We start from the raw sequence: 23,187 nt of genomic DNA, 5'->3' as shown, positions 1-23,187 counted from the left end.
GGGGATGCAAGGTTCAGGGAAGAGAAAAATACGAGAAGGTTAAATAGATGTGAAAGAACTCAGGGCACCAAACTACCTTAGGAACAGAAATCCTCAATATATCTGAAAAAAAAAAAAACAAACCCTCCAACACTCTTCCACATAGAACACCCAACTCATGTCGCTATCCTGAACAATCACGTGAGCATTAACCAATAAATGTGCTAAATTGGAACTTGTTGACACAAGTGCTCAGCTTGTTCCACTGGGACTCAGGTAAACCAAGGGGCAGCTGGCTGGGATGATGTGACCCAGCTCCAGACTGTGCTCAGTGAGACAGGCACTGCTGCAGTCGTTGAGACAGACACGACTGGCATCATTACCAGTCCCTTATTAAAAACTTCTCATGCCTTCTGTCAGTGGACTTCTCTCAGGCAGCTCCAGACAGCACTGATTCCTTTCCCCCCCTCTCTGCAAGTTTCCTTCTCTCTCCTGCATTACTGGCTAACCCCAACCTGTCCCTGACCCAGCCACCTAACCCTGCCTGTCCCTCACAGACCATCTTACCTTGTCTGTCCCTTGCACAACCACACAGCCAGCAGACTCCATCCCAAACTGCAGCAGACCCTGGTTCTCAAGCTCCATCTTCAAGTAACTAATGACCAGCTAACCCACTCTTTTATAACACCCATCCTCATTGGACAGGCAAGGCTGTCTCCACTTCTCAGCAATCAGTACAGCTGTAATTCATTGAGGAAAACAGCCTTCTGCACTGTCCTTACAAACTACCTTCCCACAAGGCACTCCTCAATTCAGTGCAGCAATGCAGTAATGCCACCTCTGCTTACCTAAAATGACCAGGGTCACGCACAGCACTGAACTCAAGGTCCTTGGTACAGAAGCAGAAATCTGAGAGGTTGATAACAAACAGAGCTGTAACACTACCTGCTACAGAACCAGAGACCAGCTCTGCAAGGGACAGACCTCGCTCTATAGTCCAGCAGAACCTGGTACTTCTACATATGGCTTTCTCAGTTCTGATTTACATGAACTACAGCTAGACAGCATATAATGGATTCAAAATCCCATGTTAAAAAAACTGCCACTACCCAACTTCTGCAAAAGTTACAGTGTATCAGAAAACCCTCTGCAGAACAATGCTGTACTACTAATTTAATTTATGATTTGTTAGGTGTGTATTTAAATCCTCACTGAATGCCAGCTGGCATTGGCTCTGCTGGATACCAAGGAAGCTTCTGGCAGCTTCTCACAGAAGACACCCCTGTAGCCCCCCGCTACCAAAACTGTGCTATGCAAACCCGAAACAAGCCCTAAAGCCACTGCTGAACAAAGCTAAAGATTCTCTTCACAACATGAAAATGGCAGGTGATAGTTACTGCAAATGAATGATTGTGCCTTCCTGCAATGCTGGGGTCTAATCATTCAGTCACACTACTGCAGTGTGTCACTGACAACAGCTTGAAGTTAGCACCAGTGCTGCTCATAAAGGACACAGAATACCAAAGAGAACAAAGACAAAAAGTATAAAGAAAAATAAAAATGTGCTTACATATCTCACCAAAGCACATACATACTTTTTTCTGTTGAAACCTATTCTATGAAAAATGCTCCCATCAGTGTTATTTAGAGGTAGAATTTCCCCCTATTCACTAGTGCCTGTTTTGGAAAGGTAGATCATAACTTCTGGAGGTACATTGAGCACAGACTTTTAGAAGGCAAGTCCAAACAACTCATCCTGATTGAGGTGTTAGAAACGACCTTCAAAGGTGCCTGATCATCACACCCATACACCAATTAATGATTTTATGTGACTTGCCTACAACACACAAAATCTGTTGTGAAACCAAACACCAGCATTCAAGAACTTCGGGCTTCTGAACCCGTGTAAAAATTCAGTCGTTTCAAACTCTGCTCAAAACCAGATTTAGGACTTTGTTAAAGAAAACACATGCACAAAAGACTTGATATTGAAGAACATACTCCACCTTTAAAAAGAATCTACAAATCCTTTCAACCCATAAACATCTCATTGTAAATGTATGTGGTGACTCTAATAGTCACATTTTATGTATAAAAGCTGTATTGTTTCAGGTCGTTTTCAGGTGGATTGCCCACATATAGGTACCAACAGCAAACACAGATTTCAACAGCAGATGTTCTGTCTGAACAACACAAGAGAAAAAAGTCTGTTCATTCACTGGATAGAATCAAGTATCAGGAGGTTTAGCACACTCCATGTACTTCACATGATGAACCTCACTGTGACCAAGTCACCTCCACTAGAGAATATCATCTATCATCACATTTGCTCCATGGTTCACAGTGTCTGTGTGCTTGACAATTCCCAGGCATACTGTCCCTGCAAAACAAGAAAATAAGGTGCAGTTTCAATCCTTTGACATTTTGCATTTCTACCTGTAGATAGTGGCAAGATTTTTTTGGGTTTGGAGGCTGAGTCAGACCTATAATGAAACTTTGAAGATTCAGGAGGTATAAACAAACTTCAAATTTATTTCTTAAAAAAAAAAAAAAAACAGTGAGAAATAAAATGGATTGCAACTAAAGGATTAAGGGCAGTGGAGTGTTGATGTTTTGGTTCTTGTAATTCAATTACAAAAGTCACCAGGCAAGATGAGAAAGTAGCACAGATATACATTTGCCATAGATTGACCTTATCAACAGGTGGCCTTTAACACTGCCCATGTATCAAGACTACACCCTAACCAGCTATAAAAATGTGCTGCTTATTGAAACACACAGAAAAAGAAACTACAAAAAAGAATTTATGAGTACTCTTTATCTCCATCTGCTGCTCAACTAAGCATTTAAGAGAATGAAGAATTCCAGGAGAAACTAGTAGAAATCGGTTTCATGGGAAGTTTAGACATTTACAAACCTTAAATAATCCCATTCTGTTGTACACAGTTCAAGCAATGCAGTCAGCATACAGGTTAAAATTTGCTAGATTATGCTGCGTATTCAGTTCTCACCCATAATAATCTCTTTACCTGGAAATGAATACTGTTTAAATACACCAATAAATACAACAAACATCTGAAAACTTCAAAGGAAACAGAAGAAACTTGTACCAAATTCCCTGCAATCTTTGCTACATGTACCAACCACCAGCAAAAACCATTTCAAGCAAAGATTCACTTATTGAGTTGTTGGAAACACTTCAAGAATAACAAAACCAATAAATAAACAAGCTACCCAACACATCTGACTGATTTTCAGTGAGTTATTGTTTTAAAACACTGTGTTGATTTATAATGCCTAATAAAAGACTTGTGCCATTCAAATACCAACGAGACATTGAGATTTCTTTCTACCTGCTGCATTATACTTGTTTTAAAACTCATCCCTGAAGTCTGCTAAAATCTGCACTTAAAATGCTAAATGGCAAGATAAAAAAAGTGATTCAAGATTACATTTTCAGCTGTTTCTAAAAGTTTACCAGTTTCCTTGCATGAGTGCATCTATAAAGATGTATAATTACTTTCAACAAAATGAGTAAAAATCCATGTTAAAGCTGACGTGTTGCAACTTGAAAGCATTTTTGCAATTTATATGTCAACAAACAGAACATGTAAATTATGTAAGCAAACCCTTGTTAGACATTCTAATGTTTCAGTTTTACAAGTTATGAGAGTTTTTGTGGTGAAATTTATTCAGGCAATTGGTGATGGGCAACAGTGCTTTTCAGCTCAAACTGCACAGTACAGGTAGTAAGAAAACAACAAGAATATTTGAGTAAAGTATTGTTACTTGCTGAACTAGCTCAGACATATTTCACAATCAGTTGTCAACACACAGTCACCTCCACTTAAGATGTTCATTCAGTTTTTGTACTAAAACATTTCATGAATTAATTACTGAATCTAATTTATAATTACTAATTACCTAAGGGGATTTACACCTGCAATTATTAGAAAACACCTCTGAGAATAACTGAAGCTATTCCATCTCACTGCCATGGTCTGAAGAAGCATTTTCTGCACATCACAGCAACTCTACCTGATGCTATGAAATTGATAAATTGCAAAATACTTCAATTGGTTGCACCAAATCTGCTATGAGCTGCATCAGAGATGCCACAGGGACAGAAGAGATACCAAAAGCTCAGCTGAAGGGCAGGTAGATCACACAATTTTTTATTTATTTTTTTTTAACACATAAAACTTTAACTAAGCAGGCCTAGCCTCAAAGCCTTAGCCCAAGTACTTTTCCAAAAACTGAGTATGAAACTTTAACTTCAAGTGAAGTGAATGACAAGAGCCCCCTCTGACTTTGAAGAGGACCAGGATATCACTCTAAACATGTATTTTTTCAATTGTTTAGCACAATTTAATGTTAATCTAGAGCTAAATTGGGGCAAATCTAGTCTTGCTGGAAGAAAAGAACAGGCCATGACTCCCAAGAAACTGAATTCATTAAGGGTTGATCTCATTGCTTAAAAGCAGATCAGTAGAAAACTCAACTCATCAACAAGGTAGATAAATGACATTCCTAAAGTATAAACAGAACTACATCTACCAAATTTGTTGAAGGGAAAAGCCAAAGTAAGCAGCACCCATAGGCATTCAAATTTAGGATGACTACTCTAAAATCAGATTAACTCCTATCTAAGAGGCAAACTTCTGCATCTTTCATATGACCCTGAGGGCTCTGCTTTACCATATTGTTACCTCAAGCTGTAACTCAATTATAGAGTCCCATTCTCACTAGATATTTTGATCAAGTTAAACAATTCTTTAGAAAAAGCTGCTAGAAATATCAGTTATCATCACATTGGTGATGTTCAGAACAGTGAAACAGCGAGATATAAGAGCAACTAATCCAGCCTTTTTGCACCATCTGAATTATTCCCCAGGGTGGTTATTTTACCCTCAAGGTTTACACATTAAAAACATGAATGCAAAGTACCATAAAATATTAAAATCAATACAATTTCAGGTCACTCTGTTTTTAGGAAAAGATCTAAATTGTGCAGGAGTCTTGACCTGGACATTTCTAAAAGTGTCTTTTATGTGACATTTATGTACCCAGACAATGACCAAAAAGACAATGATGAATGATGTAGCAACACAACCTCGCTACCTTTAGCCAAATCACCACAGACAATGGAAATCAAGATATTGAGCACAAGAAACCCAAGGGGATGCCCAACAAAATCCTGATAACTCTTAACCCAACTCAATATTCATACTACAATATAAGCCCTACTAGAGCAATCCCTTTTCTCTGCTGGGGGATGACAAACAAGAGCATGATAAATGTGGCCTGAAAACCCAGACTATCTTTCTCAAAAAAGCTATTCTGGCTAGTTCTGGTATTTAGAAGAATCTGTCACAAATATTTTTAATTCAATTTAAGATAATAAAGGGACTGGACCACTGCTGCTATGAGAAAAGTCAGAGAGCTGGGACTGTTCATCCTGAAGAAGAGAACAAGGTCTCATCAATATTTATAGATATGTAAAGAGAGGGCATAAAGGATGGAGACAGGCTTTTTCAGAGACCCCCAGTGTCAGCACCAGAGGCAGTAGGCACAAACAAACACGAGGCTCCCTCTGAACATCTGGAAACACTTTTTTTACTGTGAGGGTGACTGAGCACTGCCACAGTTTGCATAGTGGAATCTCCATCTTTGGAGGTACTCAAAAGCCATCTGGAGATGATCCTGGGCAACTGGCTCCAGATGTGCCTGTTCGAGCAGTGGGGTTGGACCTGTTGACCTCCAGAGATCCCTTTCAACCTCAGCCATTCTGTGATTCTGTAGTTCAGGTGAGGAAAAAAATGCATAGAGACAGAAAACAATGATCCTTTCTCAAATTTTCTCTGCAGACATGGTAAAATTAACAAGAAAATTCTGCCTACTAGTAGAATATAATTTGGCATTTAATTTTGCAGTTAAGTACCATTAAAACTGTAAAACAATACTATAATACAATATTGCAATCCTGGAAAGTTATTTTCTTTCAGCCATCCCAACCAAACCAAAAAGTTACTTAAAATATATTTTCTACTCCTTAAACAAAAAATCAGCCAAAGAGTGACTCTTCTGAAACAGTAACTGGATTTCACCTTGAGGCAGTTACTGCCATTAAGAGCATTCTGGCACCAACTAGGATTCCATTTACAAAAGCTGTATGAAAACACTTAAACAAGTTTTGGTGAATCTCACTAAAAAGCTTTTCTAGCAAATCTTTTCTTTTTGTTCTTGGAAGCCATTATACCTTTAAAACAAGACTTCAGGATGCCTGATGTTCTTGTGAGATAAAAGGACGAAGAGAAAAAGACTAAAACAGTATGAGCATGATTGTGAACGTTCTCTATTGTCAGGTTCACTTAAATTTTTTCTTACAGAAGAACAGGACTTCAGGAAAGGTCAGAAACTGGAGGAATGCTATGTAGCCTATACAAATGCTTAATTGAGAGTTATGACATTTCCATTCTCTGATATCTCTACAATTTTAAATATTTTTTAAATTAAAAACACAAAAGTGCCTCTTCCAGAGCAAATACTACTACTGATGAAAATACTTTCAACTGATGAAAGCAGATTTCCCAGCTCACTTCAAGAGTTCCAAGAGGAGCATCCACAGCAGCAAGACTTGCAGGAGTGTGACTTGCCAGGCTTAGCAGTTAGCAGAAAGAACAAGAGACAAGCTCTTCTAGGAGAAAAGTCACACTAAAAACTAGCTACAGATGCTCCAGACTGTCTCCTGCAGAAGTGTCTTTCACTTCCTCGATGTGGGAAGCAGACAAGCCTCACTAGGCTAAAGTTAGCCTTTGAATAGCTTGGCAATACCTCTTCCCTTAGAAAACAGAGGCAGTGTTCCTCCCCCTCTGCAACTCTTGGATGCCTACATAGCTGCAAATACTCTCAGACTATTTGCAAATGGAGAACATTAAAAAAGTCAATGTAGCTTTATTTTAAAACTTTATGGTTTTGGAAACTGAGGCTGTTCAAGGTGTGGTCTGTGACAGCAGCACACAGATGTTGATCAGGAGACTGGTAGAGGTAGCAGCAGCCCTGGCTCTCCTCATGTGCCAACATCCCCAGAGGAACTACCTGCAAAATTACTCAATTCTTCATTTCTTCATCAACTCACAGGTTGGAAACCTTTATCACATTAAGTTTTAAGAATAAACAGCTCCACTCTGGATTTTTGTTACTTTCATTATAGAGAGGAAGTCTTTAGAGACTTCTCTAAAAATAGCCTAAACCCTAGCAAATCTCTCATGAAAAGGAAACTTTTCAGGATGCCTTAAAATGACATTTTAGAAGCCAAAGCAGACCAAAACCTAAGCAGCAAATGCAACTATATTCCAAGTGCCCAGAGTCAAAGCTTCTGTGCAAAATACTTATTTTCCCAGATGAATCTTCCCCACCAAAACTGATGATTCCTTATGCTCATCATAAAAAAACCACCCACACCATGCACCCACACACAAACCTGCCAGGAAGACTTAGAATAAAACAGAATAAGCACTTTTTCAAGGTGTATGGTCCAATAAGTGTCAGTCACTGAACATGAGAAGTTAACTGTCAAACCCCATGCTTCCTCAAAAAAAAGACTGGGGGAAAAAAAAGAAACAATCAACCTTTTAGTTTTGACTTTTTTTAAAGAATGAAAATATATTAACTTCACTGCCTTGTTCAATAGCTTTAGTCACATCATGTGTATTTAGGTTCCCTCTCAGATCTTTGTTCACGTTCTGCTTTCGGCCTAAAGCAATCTCATTCAATATGGTTGAAAATGTGAGGTTTTTAACTGCACTTTGTAAGAAGTTCATGAACCCACAGGCTTGGAAATGTTCATTTCCCCAATATTACAAAAGATTCAATTTGACTGATGAACTTTATGGAGTTGCTGTAGCCAAGAGTAATCCCACTCTTCCCAATCCTCCACCCCTAACCCTGGCTGGCTACCACTCAGTTTTTGGATGACTACAGTTCATCTTGCCTTTCAGTGTCAAATTTATTTAATCAGCAAATGTGGGGAGAGAAGCTTTCCAAGGGGCAGAAAGAAGAGTGGCAAAGAGTTCAGCTCTCCTTACAAATGTCCAAACTGCTTTCTTCCAGGCTGAGTCAGCTCACAAGGGCTCCAACAAAACGCCCCAGCCAAAGTTGGAGGAGCAGTGGGAAAGAGGCCAGAAATGGCCACAGTGCTGTCACACTGGTTTAGATGGGTATTGGGAGTTGGAAGGGAACTGATTACAAAGGCAGAGCAATAGGCTGTCCAAAGAGATGGTGGAAACAATTTATGCAAAATTTGGAGAATAGGTCAGCAACAGGCCCTTCTACCACAGCGCCTCCTGAGCCCTGCCAGCAGGGAGAGGGAGTTAAGCCTGCCTTTCCAGTCAGGACTAGGGAGGCATCTGGAATGCTGGGTCCAGCTCTGGACCCCCCTAAAAAGGAACAGCTGGACATACTGGAGATAGTTTATCTAAGGCTGATGATTCTTGCCTACAAACATCTGTCATGCTAGGACAGAATTACAACAGTTCAGCCTGGAGAAAGCTCAGAGTGGATCTTATAAATAAAAATATCTGACAGGAAGGTGGAAAGAATACTCATACAGACTTGTGGTGATACCTAGTTAGAGCAAAAGAGCCAGTAGATAAAAACTGAAATATCAGAAATTTCATCGAACATCAGGAAATGTGTTTTCACTCTAAAGGTGACTGAGCATTGTCAGGCTGCTCAGAGAGGTTGTGAAGTCATCATCTTTAGAGGAATTTGAAACCTGAACAGACATGGTCCTGAGAAGCCAAGAGGCATGGACTAGACAATTTTAACAGGCCCCTTCCAACCTCACCCTCTGCTCAGTTCTGTGATGATCATAGCTACAAACCATCTATCAGGTACAAAAAGCTATGATAATATCACCCAAAGCCAGGTAATTCTTCACAAAGAATTCCTATATGTTTCATTAGTGGTCATTACAATATCCTGATTGAATCCTTTAAACTTACTGAAGGAACAGAAAGAAGGCTTGACATGATCCTGGTATAAATACTATGATTGATTTAGTAACAAATGACAGATAAAAATTACATCACTGTTGTACATTAAGAAGAGCATTACCAATGAAAACAAATCACATGTTCATGGTTCAGCTGTGTAGTCTCTCATGCCAAACCACACTCTTGTGCAAACTACTGCAGCTCAAACTAAGGAAGGTCAGGTGGTTGAACAGCAAATTAGAAGAAACCCAAACATTTGCAAAAAGGCCACAGCATTGGAAATGTATTTGGTCACATGCTTTCCCAAGCTGCCCTGAACCACTATCCCAGCATGACACCAGCAATTAGCCTGCTGCTGAACACGGAGCTGTGACGTGACTCACAGGTCACCAAATCCTGGAAACTTGAGATCACAAGGCAGTAAACTGGCACTTCAAAAGGGAATACTTCTTAAGCCTTCTTCCTCAATTTGTTAAATAGCATTATAACTTGCCTGTCACACAGATCTAATTCTCACACCATTCCCACTGGACATGCTATTCTTTACTTTTCAGTCTGAACTTCAGTGAACCTACTGGAACTGCTGAGAGTTTTCCTTTCAGGAGAGGTGCAGTAGGGTAACACACAAAAGGTCTACAACACGCTAATTAATTCTTTTCCCTACAGATCTACTATTGTACTTTGACGGGCCTAGAGAGCAGCATAAAGCACCTGGATATTTAATTTTTCTTTTAGAATATTCATTCCATTAATCTATCACCAGAAATGTTCAAAGCTCATTTAAATATTATTATGAGGCTGCAGAGGGTGCTCCAACACCGCTTAATAGACAGTTTCTATTCAATCCCCATATTCCTCAGCAAATCCCTCACTGAAACAATTAGGATTTCAAAATAATTTTGAAGGCTGGTTAAGAACAGACTTCCCTTAACACCTTGTTTAATCCAGAGAGAAAAGCAATCTAAATCACAAAAGAAATTCTCCTCCCTCCCACCAACATAAGGTGTTATCAGTGGAAATAACATCAGGAATGCAGCCTTTCTCCATCACATTGCCTTTTTCCAGCACCTAATTGCTCCACATAGACCTAATGGACTGGGGACAGGGGAAAGCAGGCACATAGATATGGAACACATTATGTAACATCATCCTCCATATTGCTTTTAAGTTGTTTAAGCAAATAACCTCCCTAGAAGCAGCCTCTGCTGCTTTAAGAGTTGCTCCTCAAGAACAGCAAAACTTCTGGCTCTTTTTGTGATCACTCAATGCCACCGCAGTGGTGCAGTGCCAGTCAGTGCAGAATGAAACAACTTGTGCAGGTACTGTTTGTTTTACTGGAGAGGTGGGGGCAGGAATCTACAAAGACTATCTCTACTTGTGTATCCCAGATCTTACTTTTTTATTTAGCTGAGTAGAAATTTTATTTGCTAGCTTTAAAGTAAACAAAGTGCAAGGGGAAAAAAAAAAATAAAACCTGCTTTTGGTTAAAATTAACAAGGATTTATATTTTCCTCTTTCTTACAGTTTTTTAAATCTCACTAAGTAAGCACAGTAAAAATTATTACAGTATCTGACAATACTGTCATTTCAATACATTAATTCTGAGCCAGCTGATGAAAATTAAATAGTGGAAACGTTTTTAAGCATTAAATTTTCTTTTAATGTTTAAATAGTGCAATTAGCTCATCTTTTTACTCTGCTGGTTCCAAGCCCAAAATTAAAAAGTTTTAGGTTTGCCAATTCATATATGGAACTTGAAAGAGAGAACAGATATACCAAATTCACAGTAGAGAATTCACCAAACACCTTGACAGCTCTTTTTGGTAAGAACAGCTAGCTCAAAGCACCATGCAGGTCAGGAATGGAAACCCTGCCCATTGCACGGCTCACTGCCTTGCCTCACTACTTCTGCAGAGGTTTGCCTCCAACACGTGCTATCTGTGCCTCTGCCACCGCAAGATTAGTTGCATTAACATTTTATACAAGGTCTGCACCTTCATGTCACCTAAAAATAACTTTGGGTGAGCCTATTTTATGCTAAAGAAATGAAACAGAATTCCAACTCTCAGTCCCACATGACTTCACCTCGGTTTCAGGCCGGTCTCTGCATTACAAAATTCACACCTTCCATACAAAACAAGGAGTGATAGAATTGGTGCAACTTGGATCGGGCTTTCATTTTACCAGTATTTATATTACGAGTAGAAGATACGACACCAGCCCTAAAGACACTGAAACTCCACAGCTGGTACAAGGTAACAAAGACCATCCTGCCACCAAAAGAGGAGTTCATGGTGCCCCTCTCCCCAGTTAAGCTGGTAACTGAGCATGTAAAACTACATAAACAAAGCCAGGAAGTTTCCAGCTGTGCTAGAAAGACAATCCAATGCAAGACACAGCCACAGAATTTCCAGCATCAACATCAGAGAGGTAAGACAGGAGCACAAGGCTGAAAAACCAGCTGAGCATCAGTAGCACTTCTGCATTTTTGTTACTGTCCTGGTTGACTTAAAATTCACAAGGGGAGTGCACAAAAATTCTTGATGAGAGTCCGGTATCCTGGACACTGGAGACAGGCGAATATGTCTCTGCTCTGAAAAGATCACTGTTGCACTAATACATTTGACCATATCCTATTTTACAGAAGATTTCAGTCATTGCAATAGAAAAGTTGACTAATAAGCAGTAAAAGAAGGGAGAAATAAATAAATAGGAACAGGGTTCAAGTACCCAGACTGCGACCGAGTATCCAAAATCATGAGTTTGCAATGAAGAGGTTCCAAAGTTAAGATCAGCCATTACTGATAAAATTTTTATCCAACACTGTAAAGCCTATTTATATATCACAGGTACCAGCATTTAGCATCTAATTCCTGTTTTAATATGCAGCAATACATCAGGAACTCGATTTCACAAAAAGCAAACAAAATATAAAACCTGCAAGTCAAAGGCCCCACCCCAACTCACACTCCAAATTACAGAAGCATTTTAGTAGAAAGAAACTTTTTTCCCCTCAGAAGTTTTGCAAGTCCATATACACCAGAAATGCTACCACGAGGGGGAGATGAGAAAGAACTGACTGGAGGGATGGTTAGTGAGACATCATTTTAACCATGACTAATTAACAGTTGAAAATCACCATTACCTATCTCCCATATGTTCTCATTTGTAAGCAAGAGTTGGACACTAAATCTAAACATATGGCAACAGTAAGTTGCACTCCAATCTTTGAACAGCAAAGTACATACAATCTGGTCTATTGCTTCAGCTGTAAAATGATATTGCAGGATGGCCTAAAAGGAAAAATCATCTCATAAAAAGCACTGGATAGAAAAAAAACGGCAAATGAGGAATAAAATGGTTGAGAAACCCCCAAACTGAGTTTTTCTGGCTAGTTTGGCTATTGACCTACATTTAGGGCACCAAATAACCTCTTCTCACCTTCATGCCTCAGTCCCCCATTTCAGAGATAGGAAGCATGACAATTTGTACTCGAAAGATGCACAGATGACATACAAGTTTTGGATCACACACAACATGCAGGCACATGTGGATATATATAGACAGACTAATAACTATAAGAAGAGCTGGAACTAACCTCACAATGTTTCACTGCTTGACCTGACTGATAACAAATTACTCTGGGCTTAAGCAAAAAATTGTGGTTATCTTTCCTACAGTAAAACTAATATTTCCAGGTGAAAGGTTGCCACCTATTAACTCTTCAGGATTACACAAGAATTCCTCTTTATGAGTCTTATATAGCATATGATTTCTCACAAAGTATTAAGTTCTACCAGACACTTTTATTTTCTAAATTAATCAAAAAGCTAATCGAGCTGATCAGATACACTGAACAAGTCAGATGACATTATATACTTCATTTATATTATATATGGCTATACAATAGACAACCTCATTGTTTCACACAGGAAACAAACACGAGGCACCTACAATTCACCAACACTGATTTGTTACCATTAGAACAGTAGGTTATATATCCATGAAGACAAATATACATCTATTACACCAAGAAATGAACAAAACACTTCTAACACAGAGCAAAACATGGTTTCAATGTTTTCATACTGAAAAGCATGGTGTCTTTCTAAAGATTCATTCATTTTTGGAAAAAATGCATCCCAGTTCCATATCTAAAAACACGTCAAAATTCAGAAGTAAGAATTATTTTAACATTAACTTATTGGTTTATTATATCAATTATACACAGGACTGTCTACTAGGAAACTGCCAAACAGTAACTCTCTAATTTCAATAGAAAAAGAAATAAACTGAAAAAGTTACAACCTAAGATTAATTATATTGTCAAAGGAAATAGTGTGGCAAATTAATTGAGAAAATATAACTTTAAAAATAACTGGACAAGAAAATCAAATTGTCGACAAAATACAGACTCTAAAATAAAGATAAATGCCAAAATGCCCAATAAGAAGCTTTGCTTCTTTGTCTCTTCTAGTGAGACAAGTGAAGAGAAAAAAGGTTACTGCCTTTCTACTTCAGTCCCTGTCTTCCTACTGTCACCACTACTATCAGGTCTAGTATTTGTCAAGTATCCTGACTGAAATCAAGAAGGAAAAAAAATTATAGCAGGTATGCAATTATGCACAAAACCCCACCAAAAATCTAGGTAGAAAAAATGTTAGGGAAACAGAAGACATTGCAAGCAATAAACAAAACTTTTGGACACATGGGTATGATATAGCCTAGGGGAAAAAATTTAAAAGAAATCAACAAAACATTAAAAAAAATAATAGCAAAGCAAACAAAAAACTAGCCACAAAAACCAGTCTCACTGAAAATGAAACTACTTGCTGTGGATATAATATTCTCTTCAAATATACTTAGTCAGCTGCTTCAACAAAACCATTAATAAAGGAATTACCAAAATACAATAAAAATACCAAAGACGCCCTTCCATAAAATGACTCCAGAACCCCATCACAACAGCCAAAACCAGGTTATCCAACATGAACACATCAGTTCTCAACCACTTCAATATAAAGAAAATATTAGCCAAATTAACAATTAACACCAGTGAGCACCTGTCAGTGCACAATAAGCACTTTGTAACATAAGGCCTCTTCTAACTATTTGCTGCTGATCATGACATAACTTCCTTATCCTCAACTTCATACCAAAAAAAAAAAGAGAGCTGTGCAGTGCACAGGAAGATCATTCCTCAAAAGAACACACTGCTACCTATGGTCTTCAAAACAAATCTTCAGATCCAGCCAAACTCACCCCCATGAACATCCATATCAAAGAGAGAGACTTAAAGAAAAATCACTGCAAAACTGAAGCATCTTTACAGCCACACAAACAAGGCCTGTGTGTACACTTGCAATGAACACCCACGGCACCACGTGTCCTTACAGGACCTCATATAACCACACGACCACCACTCATCACCAAGGGACACAGCTGCCATTCCCACTTCATACCCTCACTACAACTCTGTGAGAACCTGCAAGATTCCTCAAAATACACAGCAAAATAAACCATGGGTTCCAGATGAGATTTGAAATCCCTTTGCATTTTTGCCTGTTTCTTACATTGTATTAACTCCTTCTTATTCTTCCATCCATCTTGCACCATAAAATGACATCAACTCCATCAAGGTATTTTTGTAAAGCTGTTGATTAGACCAGATGTACTGGTCCAGTTTTACAATAATTAAAAAAAATATTAAATGTTTAGCAATGCAGACATCCATTCTCTATATATGGATCTTGAAAACAAATTAAAAAGTAGATAGTGTTTTGAAAGAATTAGGAGGGTTTTAGAGAAAGAATGCTAGTATGTTCTCATTTGTATATTAAGAGCACACAAACTTCAACAACTGGACCAAGGCAGAAAGGTGAAACTTCTGCCTGGAGATTGGTGCTTACACAAGGAGAATTAGACAGAGACATTACTATGAGAGCCCACACCATTCGTAAAAAAGTTTATTAGATTACAAACATCCAAAATCCATTTTGATCTTTCAAGCTCAGATCCTTTCTTGGGGAGGAAACAATCTGAAAAAAACTGGTTTTGAACATCTGATTAACTTCAGAATGTCAGGAAACGTTTCCTACATTAAAAGGTTACAAAGGAAGGTGAGAATTAGAAGAATGCAAAGCAGAAATGCAGAACACCCTGAGCATCCGGTTAGTTTAGCCTCAGCCACCTGTAATTCTCAGAGATCAAAGTGCCACTTGATGACAGGAATTAACACATTCCAGCATAAACATCACCCTGATTTAAATTAACCTGTGTTCCATTTCAAAATAAAGAACAGGCATTTCGAAAAAATATGAGAGCTAGCCTCCCTTTTTCCTCTCTCAAACTATTTTTTTTACATTTCTACGCCAAGTCTTTTCTTCAACCCCATCATCTTCATCTGCCTCCTCCAGTTCCTTTTCCCTCATTTGCTTCCCTTTCATTCACCCAGAATGGTGTACCCCAGTACTGATGTGATGCCCACTCTTACATTATTCATTCTGAATGACTATCGAGTATGAGTATAGACTCTACAAGAGAAGAAAAACAAGCTAATGACTGAGATTGCGTATAGGAAGGGGCACAATTCAGCTCCCGTTGATCAGCTTTTCAGGGCATCTTATTCCTAAACAGTATCAAAAGCAGTAACAATGAGGGAAGAGAGGGTGCTGAATGCAGAGGGACCACAGGAACAAGCACCAACTATGGGATCAGGAAGGTCAAGAGGAATTGTCAGGCTAGAAGCCTTAATAGTAATGCAAAAAGCCACAGACTACTGGAGTGACAAACAGGAAAACCCTACAGGCTGCAGAGCAGAACAGACATACAGGATGTAGTAAGTCTGACTGACGTCACCAAAATAAATAAGAGCAAGACCTTGCAGTTATACCAGCAAGGTATACTGAGCCAGAAATACTTAATCTTTAAGTTTTCCAAACATTCTGTCTCCCAAAAAACCTCATTCTTTGCTATACCCTAAATCTAGACTTCCAGAAAATGCATTACAACTTTTGTCACCCACCTGTTTTCAAGCAGCAGGCAGCTGACACTGCCTCAAAGGAAAACTGTATCCTATTACACTGAGTTGTCCACCAGAGCCAGGCTAAGTGCTTTGCTTTAGCTGACTTAGGGACAGCTCGAGTTCATAGGATTCAAGAGCCTCAGCTACCATGGAATGCAGCAGTTCACTTCCTGAATGCAAGCAGGGGGCATACGGCCATTACACCACTGATCCCAGCTTGTCACTTGAGATACAATAAATTGTTGGAATGCTGCATACTTTCAAGATGAAAACAAAGACTCAGCTGACAACAGGTAAGACAGACAGACTCGAATTTAGCATAATCCTCCAGTAAAACAACCAAGCTGGAGAAACTTGCTCTTTCACATGCACTAGGAAGGTAGGTCAGTCTTCAAATGTGAACCAAATAAACATACAGAGCTTTCAATTAATTTATTTTTAACACCAATATTTAAAAATAGTTTTACTGAATTAATTTAAGTCGATGTTGCCAGTATAACTGCCAGGAAAGTAGATCATCATCACCATTAGAGCAGTTAAATGAAGCACATCAACAGCATTTGCACTGCTTATTTCTCAGTTAGTTCAGTAATAAAATGTTCTACTGTGGTCCAGTGCTGAGGATAGATATTCTTAGTGGGAGTTTTTTTGTCATTCCCCTAAAAAAACCTAGGACTAAGGCATTGTGATTTCTAAGGAGTAATTTTTTTCTAAATTCTGTTAAGTACCATCCCATTGTGGGAGGAGAGCAACAGAATCGAAACATTCAAATCAGGTTTTCTAGAGAAACACCAGAAGAGTCTGCAGGAACAAGGGGCAAATTAGGTCACACCACTGGCTGTTTGAAGAAAGCTTCTAAAGAAAATGTTTACTTCACTGGAATCACACTCAGCTTTAAGCCAGCAGTCATTACGGAGACCAGAAATATGAATGAATTGAAAAATTGCTAGTCACTTAAAAGTAACTTCATGATCTTTTGAATTACAAGAGCACAATCTACACAGCTCAACAAATTTTTTAAACAGTACAGAGGAAATACCAGTTTCTCTTCTTTGTCCCTCAGCATCTGTTACAGGACAGAGAAAGAGATAACCACATCACACCAGGCTACATGGACCTCTGATGTGATCTATTATGACTCTGCTCACAGCAATCCACATCAAAAAATAATTTCACAAGGTACAAATACATTTCACATCATGGTAATTTAAAACAAACAAGCAATTCTCTTAGACAATTGTAATTATGGCCTCCTTCCCTTTTTCAGCTACAGGTAAACCAAGGCTAAGAAACAATATGACTGCAGGTAATTGTCTTGATTTAGATGCACTGCTACAAGACATCAGCAAAGAATTATTAGCTCCCACACTTGTGTTCAAACCACTAGATGGTGCTTCTAAAATGAAGCAATTCAATATGCAAAACTGTGAATAATGCATGATGATTTATAAGTTGCCTTCCTCAGGATTGTTATCAATAACACTGATTAATGCTGTTAAATAGCTGCAGCCTCTGATCAGAGAGGGGCAACAAGAATAATTACACAGATGAGTGAGATCAAAGAGCTGATCATCAGCACAGTGACTTTTCAAAAATCCAGTAACAGTTGTTTTCTCAAGTAAGAAAAACTCTTCAAACTTGGAAAGTCATTAGCTGCTAATATAAATATTACACTAAATAATAAATTTTGTTCACAAACTGCTGTGCCCAAAGGTTTTGAATACTGTATGGCACCAGTCAAATGAAAGTAAGTTATATAGCTTTTATATATATGTTAGAAATAGCTTTTACCTGTTCTTTCACTGTTCAGTGTAAGAATTTTTCCCAAGAATAAACCCACTCTAATTTTCTTCAGTGAAAAGCAAACCTTTCACTTTTAAGATATTGAAATCACAGCTAAAATAAGATGCTAGCTGCTTTCCATCTATCACTGGGAAATCATCCTTCCTTTTTCAGTCACTCCCTCAAAACCAGTATCAATTGTTGTTTGGCAATTCCAGCAGCTTTGTCCTACTTCATTTCTGACCATTTCCATCCATTTAAATGCTGCTCAAAATAAATCTCTCTTCCTGCATCTCATTCCACTGACTCAATTTTAAAAATGCTTTTTGCATTATGTTAAGCACAGTTAACTGGGTACTTTTTTACTACCTTGCATTCTTCTAACAAACTTCCATTCATATTTAAAATCTCTTTTTCTATTTACAATTTTTTCCCTACAAAAAATCCTGCAAACATGTTTCTTCTCTTACCGCTAAGAAACCAAATCAGCTATTTCCTATTGTATTTCCCATCTTTTACTTTTTGGAGCCAGCTCTGCCACTAAGCAATCCTGACAAGGCTGCTGAGAAAGATTACTTTTTGTGAAGTTCTTGATGTTCAACATTCACCCAGGACTTTTTTTTCTTTTTTTTTTTTTAACACTTCTCCTTGTGCAAAGTAATACTGAATCTCCTAGAGGTTATTTGGCTATTTTTGAGTTTTGCCATCGGTTCTCACTTTTCTACTTTAGATGACTGCTCTAGATTCACTAGGCATACCCTCTTCATCTTACTTGCTCCTTCCAAGATAACCTTTTATTATCTATTAAGCCTTGGTTTTTTTTTTTTAATCACCATACCTCCAGTGTTCCAAGTCCTTTAACAACTATTAGTAGCAATGGTTATTACTAGCTTCAGCTTACTTTTACAGAAATACAGCTAAGGAGATCCTTAAAAAAGTAAGATAAAGGCGCTATGCACAAACATAGAAACAAGCCTTCTCCAAGTACCTGCCATTCCACTTATCCCTAAATGCTATTTCTGATCACAGAGCACCACTGCAGACACACATTAACAGGCAGCAAGAACCTCTCGAAGATGTGTCTGCTAATCCAGCTGCAGAAAGTAATTATCAGATTTAAGAAACCCATGAACAGTATTTCAGAACACACAGGAGGAAAGTGACTACAACTCTCAGCATCTCAAGCACTCCCGGGGGATGCTCAGCCTCTGAAGGGTGTGAAAAAGCTGTGCTGAGTACCCACTTGTCACTAAGTGTTCACTCCCAGCTACAAGTTGGGGTCATTTCCATAAACCCACCTTCACATCCCCATGGGAGTTAGACAGCCTTTTATTTAAAACAGGTACTTTGGTAAGTCTTAGAGGAGTGGTAAAAAACACACCTACAAAACCTCTAGTCTATGCACATTTTGTGAGCATCCTTTAACTGAGGCAAGGCATTCACAAAGCATTAGCTTTACAACCAAAGACTATGAATTTTGACTGAATTACAGAAACATTAGAAATTCTTTACCTTAACTGCTAGAAATCCATATTTACTATGTGAAAGGAGCAAGGAGCAAAAAAAACACATATAAACACAAAATACGCAGTATTTCAGAAATAAAAATATGAAAAATAAACACACACTGAAGATGTTTGTCTGTTATGCTAAACAAATTAAAAACATATTCGAGTTTTGGTTAGAGACAGACTTCTTTTTTCCCCATCATACGAAACAGCTCTTTCAAAATACCAGTAAACATGAGCTCAATTCAAAGCAGGTAGCCCTGTAAGCTAGTTACCCACGCATTTTTCAAGCTAGTCTCCAGACTGAAGCAGCAGCATTCACAGAAATTATTCTGAATTCTTTGGATATCAAATACATTTCAAGTCTCTGCAAAACCAGTCCAGTTTGGTATTTCTGCTGGACGCTCAGATCTGCCTGGGAGCAGGTTCTGACTGAACACCTGTGGAACACTCCAACAGCAGTCGGTGCAAGATAAGAAATTCCCTGAAGTGGCAGGGAACATTTCTATTACACCTGTGCATACAGACCAGTATCTTGATTTAGATGGGATCATTCTTTTGTCTCAGGAAGGTGGCAATGCCTGGGAAGCCAGCAGTGTCCTGAGGAGGTCAAAGAGAGTAACTACTGTTCCACCAATATGCTGCAATTCAAGAACACTACTGCTTCAAATCACCCCTCTGCACAAGTGGTCACAAGCAACACCATCCTCCCTCAAAACACTTAAAAATGCATTGAATCCACAGTCCCCAAAAGCAAAACATATTACAGACAACATTTTAAAAATTAAACAACAATCAATGTGACACAAGAGGCTGGAAACAAAATCTTGTCTGTGCTCTGGCTCCAATACATCAGTTAAAAGTCTGCCTCCTAGCAGCTCTAGAGATCACGTCACTGCTATTTATTTCATTCTCTGGTTACCTCTACCACTGGCATTTGATCCGGTTTATTAAAATCTGGCATATCAGCATACCTGAGGAACCGAGCTGGGCAGGAAGAGCACTGACTGAACAAGGATCTAGGGAAGTCGTGCTGTTCTCGTGACATGCTCACAACATTAGTCAAGGCTTTCCACTTCCTACACCCACATTTTCTCTCCCATTCTTGGTATGCTCAAACACATGCAGTAGTTACCAAGTAAATATCCTGGCTCAATGCAGGTCCTGCATCCTGCAGTAACTGATGATTACCCTAAGAGTTTTGTGATTCCCCCTTGTTACACACTCTATTCTATTCCATTTCCTTGTCTTCACCATTTAAAAAGATGAACTGAATTAATTTACATATTCTGAGGCCGTGTTTTTTCAGGGATAAATTATGAAATAGCTCCCCAAGGATTAAGCTAAACCATATATTCAGGTTTCTCAGTAGGCTGTACTATGAATTTGCTGCACTCTGATGTCATCCCAGCCCTCACCTCCAAGAGTACCTCTGAATGGCCATCAAAGCTCTGGGCCAAACATCCAGTGGTATTAAAACCTGCTGCCATGCAGAAGTCCTATTACATGGTAGTAGGACCTGCAATACTTCAGAAAAAGCATTCTCCATCACTGGGAGCAGCAGAACCTAACTGATAAAATGCACCTGGCACCCATAGTACCTAACAGAGTTACAAGTAACGTAAGTCCTGAGAGCCCCCACCCGAATAAATATTTGGGAAAGTCCTCTTCAAAGCGCATTATATTCAAAACAGACCCTGGAACTCACTGATCTTATGGAAAGGAATCCTTGCAAATTCCTTTAAATAGAAAAGCAAGTAATACAACCAGCAAAGGTACAGTTTCTATGAGAGATCCTGTCTCACCTTCTGGAAAAGAAGTGCTATTCAAACTTCTGTGTATTTAATGACACGATCCACACCCACTCAACAGGCACACCAGGAAAAATGTCTTTTTTTGAAGCTCTTACAATTCCCAGCAACCCATGCTGAATACCAGAACAAAAATGATGTTGTAAGCCACTGAAACTAAGAAAAAGTGCTGGCAAAAAAGATATAAATATTCAACAAAAAGCAGTGGTGCTGGTTTAAAACCAACAGCAGTAGTAGGTGTTCCTGATTTAGGAGGCCCAGCGTCATGCAACAGGCTTGAAAGTTCCTTCACCCCAGAGAAGCATAGATTGTTTGATACAGACCCTGAATGCCAAACATACACTCTACAACAGAGATAGTATATTTAAAAACAAGTTTTAACACAAAAAGATAAAATCGCCATTAGAAAGAAAAACAATGTGAAGTCTAATGAGTTTTGTTTAAAAAAACAGTGACAAAACCTATATTCACGATTTCTTCTGCATTTAAGACTAACATTACTTCTTTTTGTTCATTAACTATTCTTCCTTTAGTTTTTCCCTTGTATAAAACACAGAAATACAAGAAAATTCAGTGAAAGTTATCTATAGCTTGTTACTGTATTTTCAGTTACTAAATCTATGCATTATCTCCCTTGCAGCTATTAGCAGCAGCACCTGACAGCTACGTGTTCTTCAGCAGTACTCAAGAGTAATGACTACATGTAAAATCCATAAAGCCAGCATAATATGAACTTTTATTTTGCAGCATCACCTCGGCCTTTTTTTTTAACCCCCACTGCAACACACTGGCCATAATTCAGTCAAAAATACTGAGCACATGGAAGGTTTACAAACTGAGAACCCACACCATTACTGATAGTAAAGCATAGGAAAAAACGACTGATGGTGACCAACAGGAACCAAAATTAAATCAAATACTTCAGAAAGTGAACAACTATCCTGACTGCTGTGATGCCTGCACAAGGAAAAGATGCTGTAGGTGTTCAAAACCAGTAACGTCCTTGATTTACGATCCGAACATCACATGCCAGGCAAGATCGCTCTCCAGACAGTTGTTACTTAACTCGCGCCAGAATATGATAATTTCATTGCAAAGCAAACTGCGATTCTTGGATTCCTTCCAAGAATTTCAAAGCGAGAAGGGCACAAAACACACACCTACAGAGCACCTTCCAATAAATCTCCTAACTTAGGAAGTTTCCAGGTGCACACACACAGCGTTAACGGCACAACAGCAGCGCCCGAGCATCTCCCCGGCTCCGGGCTCGGCGCAGCCCGCAGCGCGCCCGGGAGCGCTGCCCGGGCACGGCCGCCAGCCCCGCAGCCCCTCCGCGGGCTCCGCGGGGCCGGCCAGAGCCCCGAGCCCGCCCCGGGCCGCGCTCCCCCGGCTCGGAGCAGCCCCGCGTCTCCCGCTCTGCTTTGTCATCCCCCGCCGCAGCGGGCGCCGCGCTCCGCGCCGCCGGAGCCGCTCCCGCACCCGCGCTCCGGCCGCCGGGACCGCGCGAGCGCCCGCGGGCTCCGCTCGCCCCTCACGGCGCCTCCCGGCCGCGGAGCGACCCGCGGCTGCGCGCCGGGATCCGCCGGGAACCGCGTCCCGACTTCCACCCGCGGGATGACGCTGACCCCGGGCAGCGGCGGCTCCTCGCAACTTGCCTTGGGTTTGTACAGCCACTTTCTGAACCTGTTCATCATCACCGCGGCCGCTGACACCCCGCTGCCGCCGCCGCCGCCGCTGCCACGGGGGCTGCCGGCTCCCCACCCGCGCCGCTCAGAGGACCGAGGCGAGCCGTGCCCCTCGCTGGGAAGCCGTGCCCCTCTCCGGGTTGTGTTCTCCCGCTGCTCCGCCGTCTCCTCCCGCGGAGCGGCCGCCGGGCGCTCCCGTCAGCGCACGGACCGTCCGGCGGCTCCGCGCGCTCCGCGCCGCCCCGACCGCCCCCAAAACATTGCGCGGCCGGCGGCAGCGCCACGGCACCGCGCATGCGCGACACCGCCCCCGCGCCCTCCCCTTCCCACCCAATCGGGTGGCGACCCAGGGCGGGCCCGCGCGCTCGCCCCGCCCACCCAGCTGCTCATTTGCGTAACACG

The 23,187-nt window shown here is 40.2% G+C and overlaps 1 protein-coding gene across 4 annotated transcripts in view; it reads right to left on the bottom strand.

The window, feature by feature from the left end:
• Nucleotides 1–22,997, bottom strand: part of ZFYVE28 (zinc finger FYVE-type containing 28) — a 148,396-nt gene extending 125,399 nt beyond the window's left edge. For all 4 annotated transcript variants that reach the window (XM_033060645.1, XM_033060646.1, XM_033060647.1 and 1 more), the window contains exon 1: nucleotides 22,756–22,997. In XM_033060645.1, the coding sequence (XP_032916536.1) occupies nucleotides 22,756–22,794 (39 nt within the window). In that variant the 5' untranslated portion in view covers nucleotides 22,795–22,997. The remainder of the gene's footprint in view (nucleotides 1–22,755) is intronic.
• Between the last annotated feature and the right edge of the window lie 190 nt (nucleotides 22,998–23,187).

The sequence above is a fragment of the Catharus ustulatus genome, chromosome 5, assembly GCF_009819885.2.
Source record: "Catharus ustulatus isolate bCatUst1 chromosome 5, bCatUst1.pri.v2, whole genome shotgun sequence".
In the NCBI taxonomy this organism is placed as follows: Eukaryota; Metazoa; Chordata; class Aves; order Passeriformes; family Turdidae; genus Catharus; species Catharus ustulatus.
The sequence above is the reverse complement of the archived record's forward strand: the minus strand, read 5'-3'. Positions and strand labels throughout refer to the sequence as shown.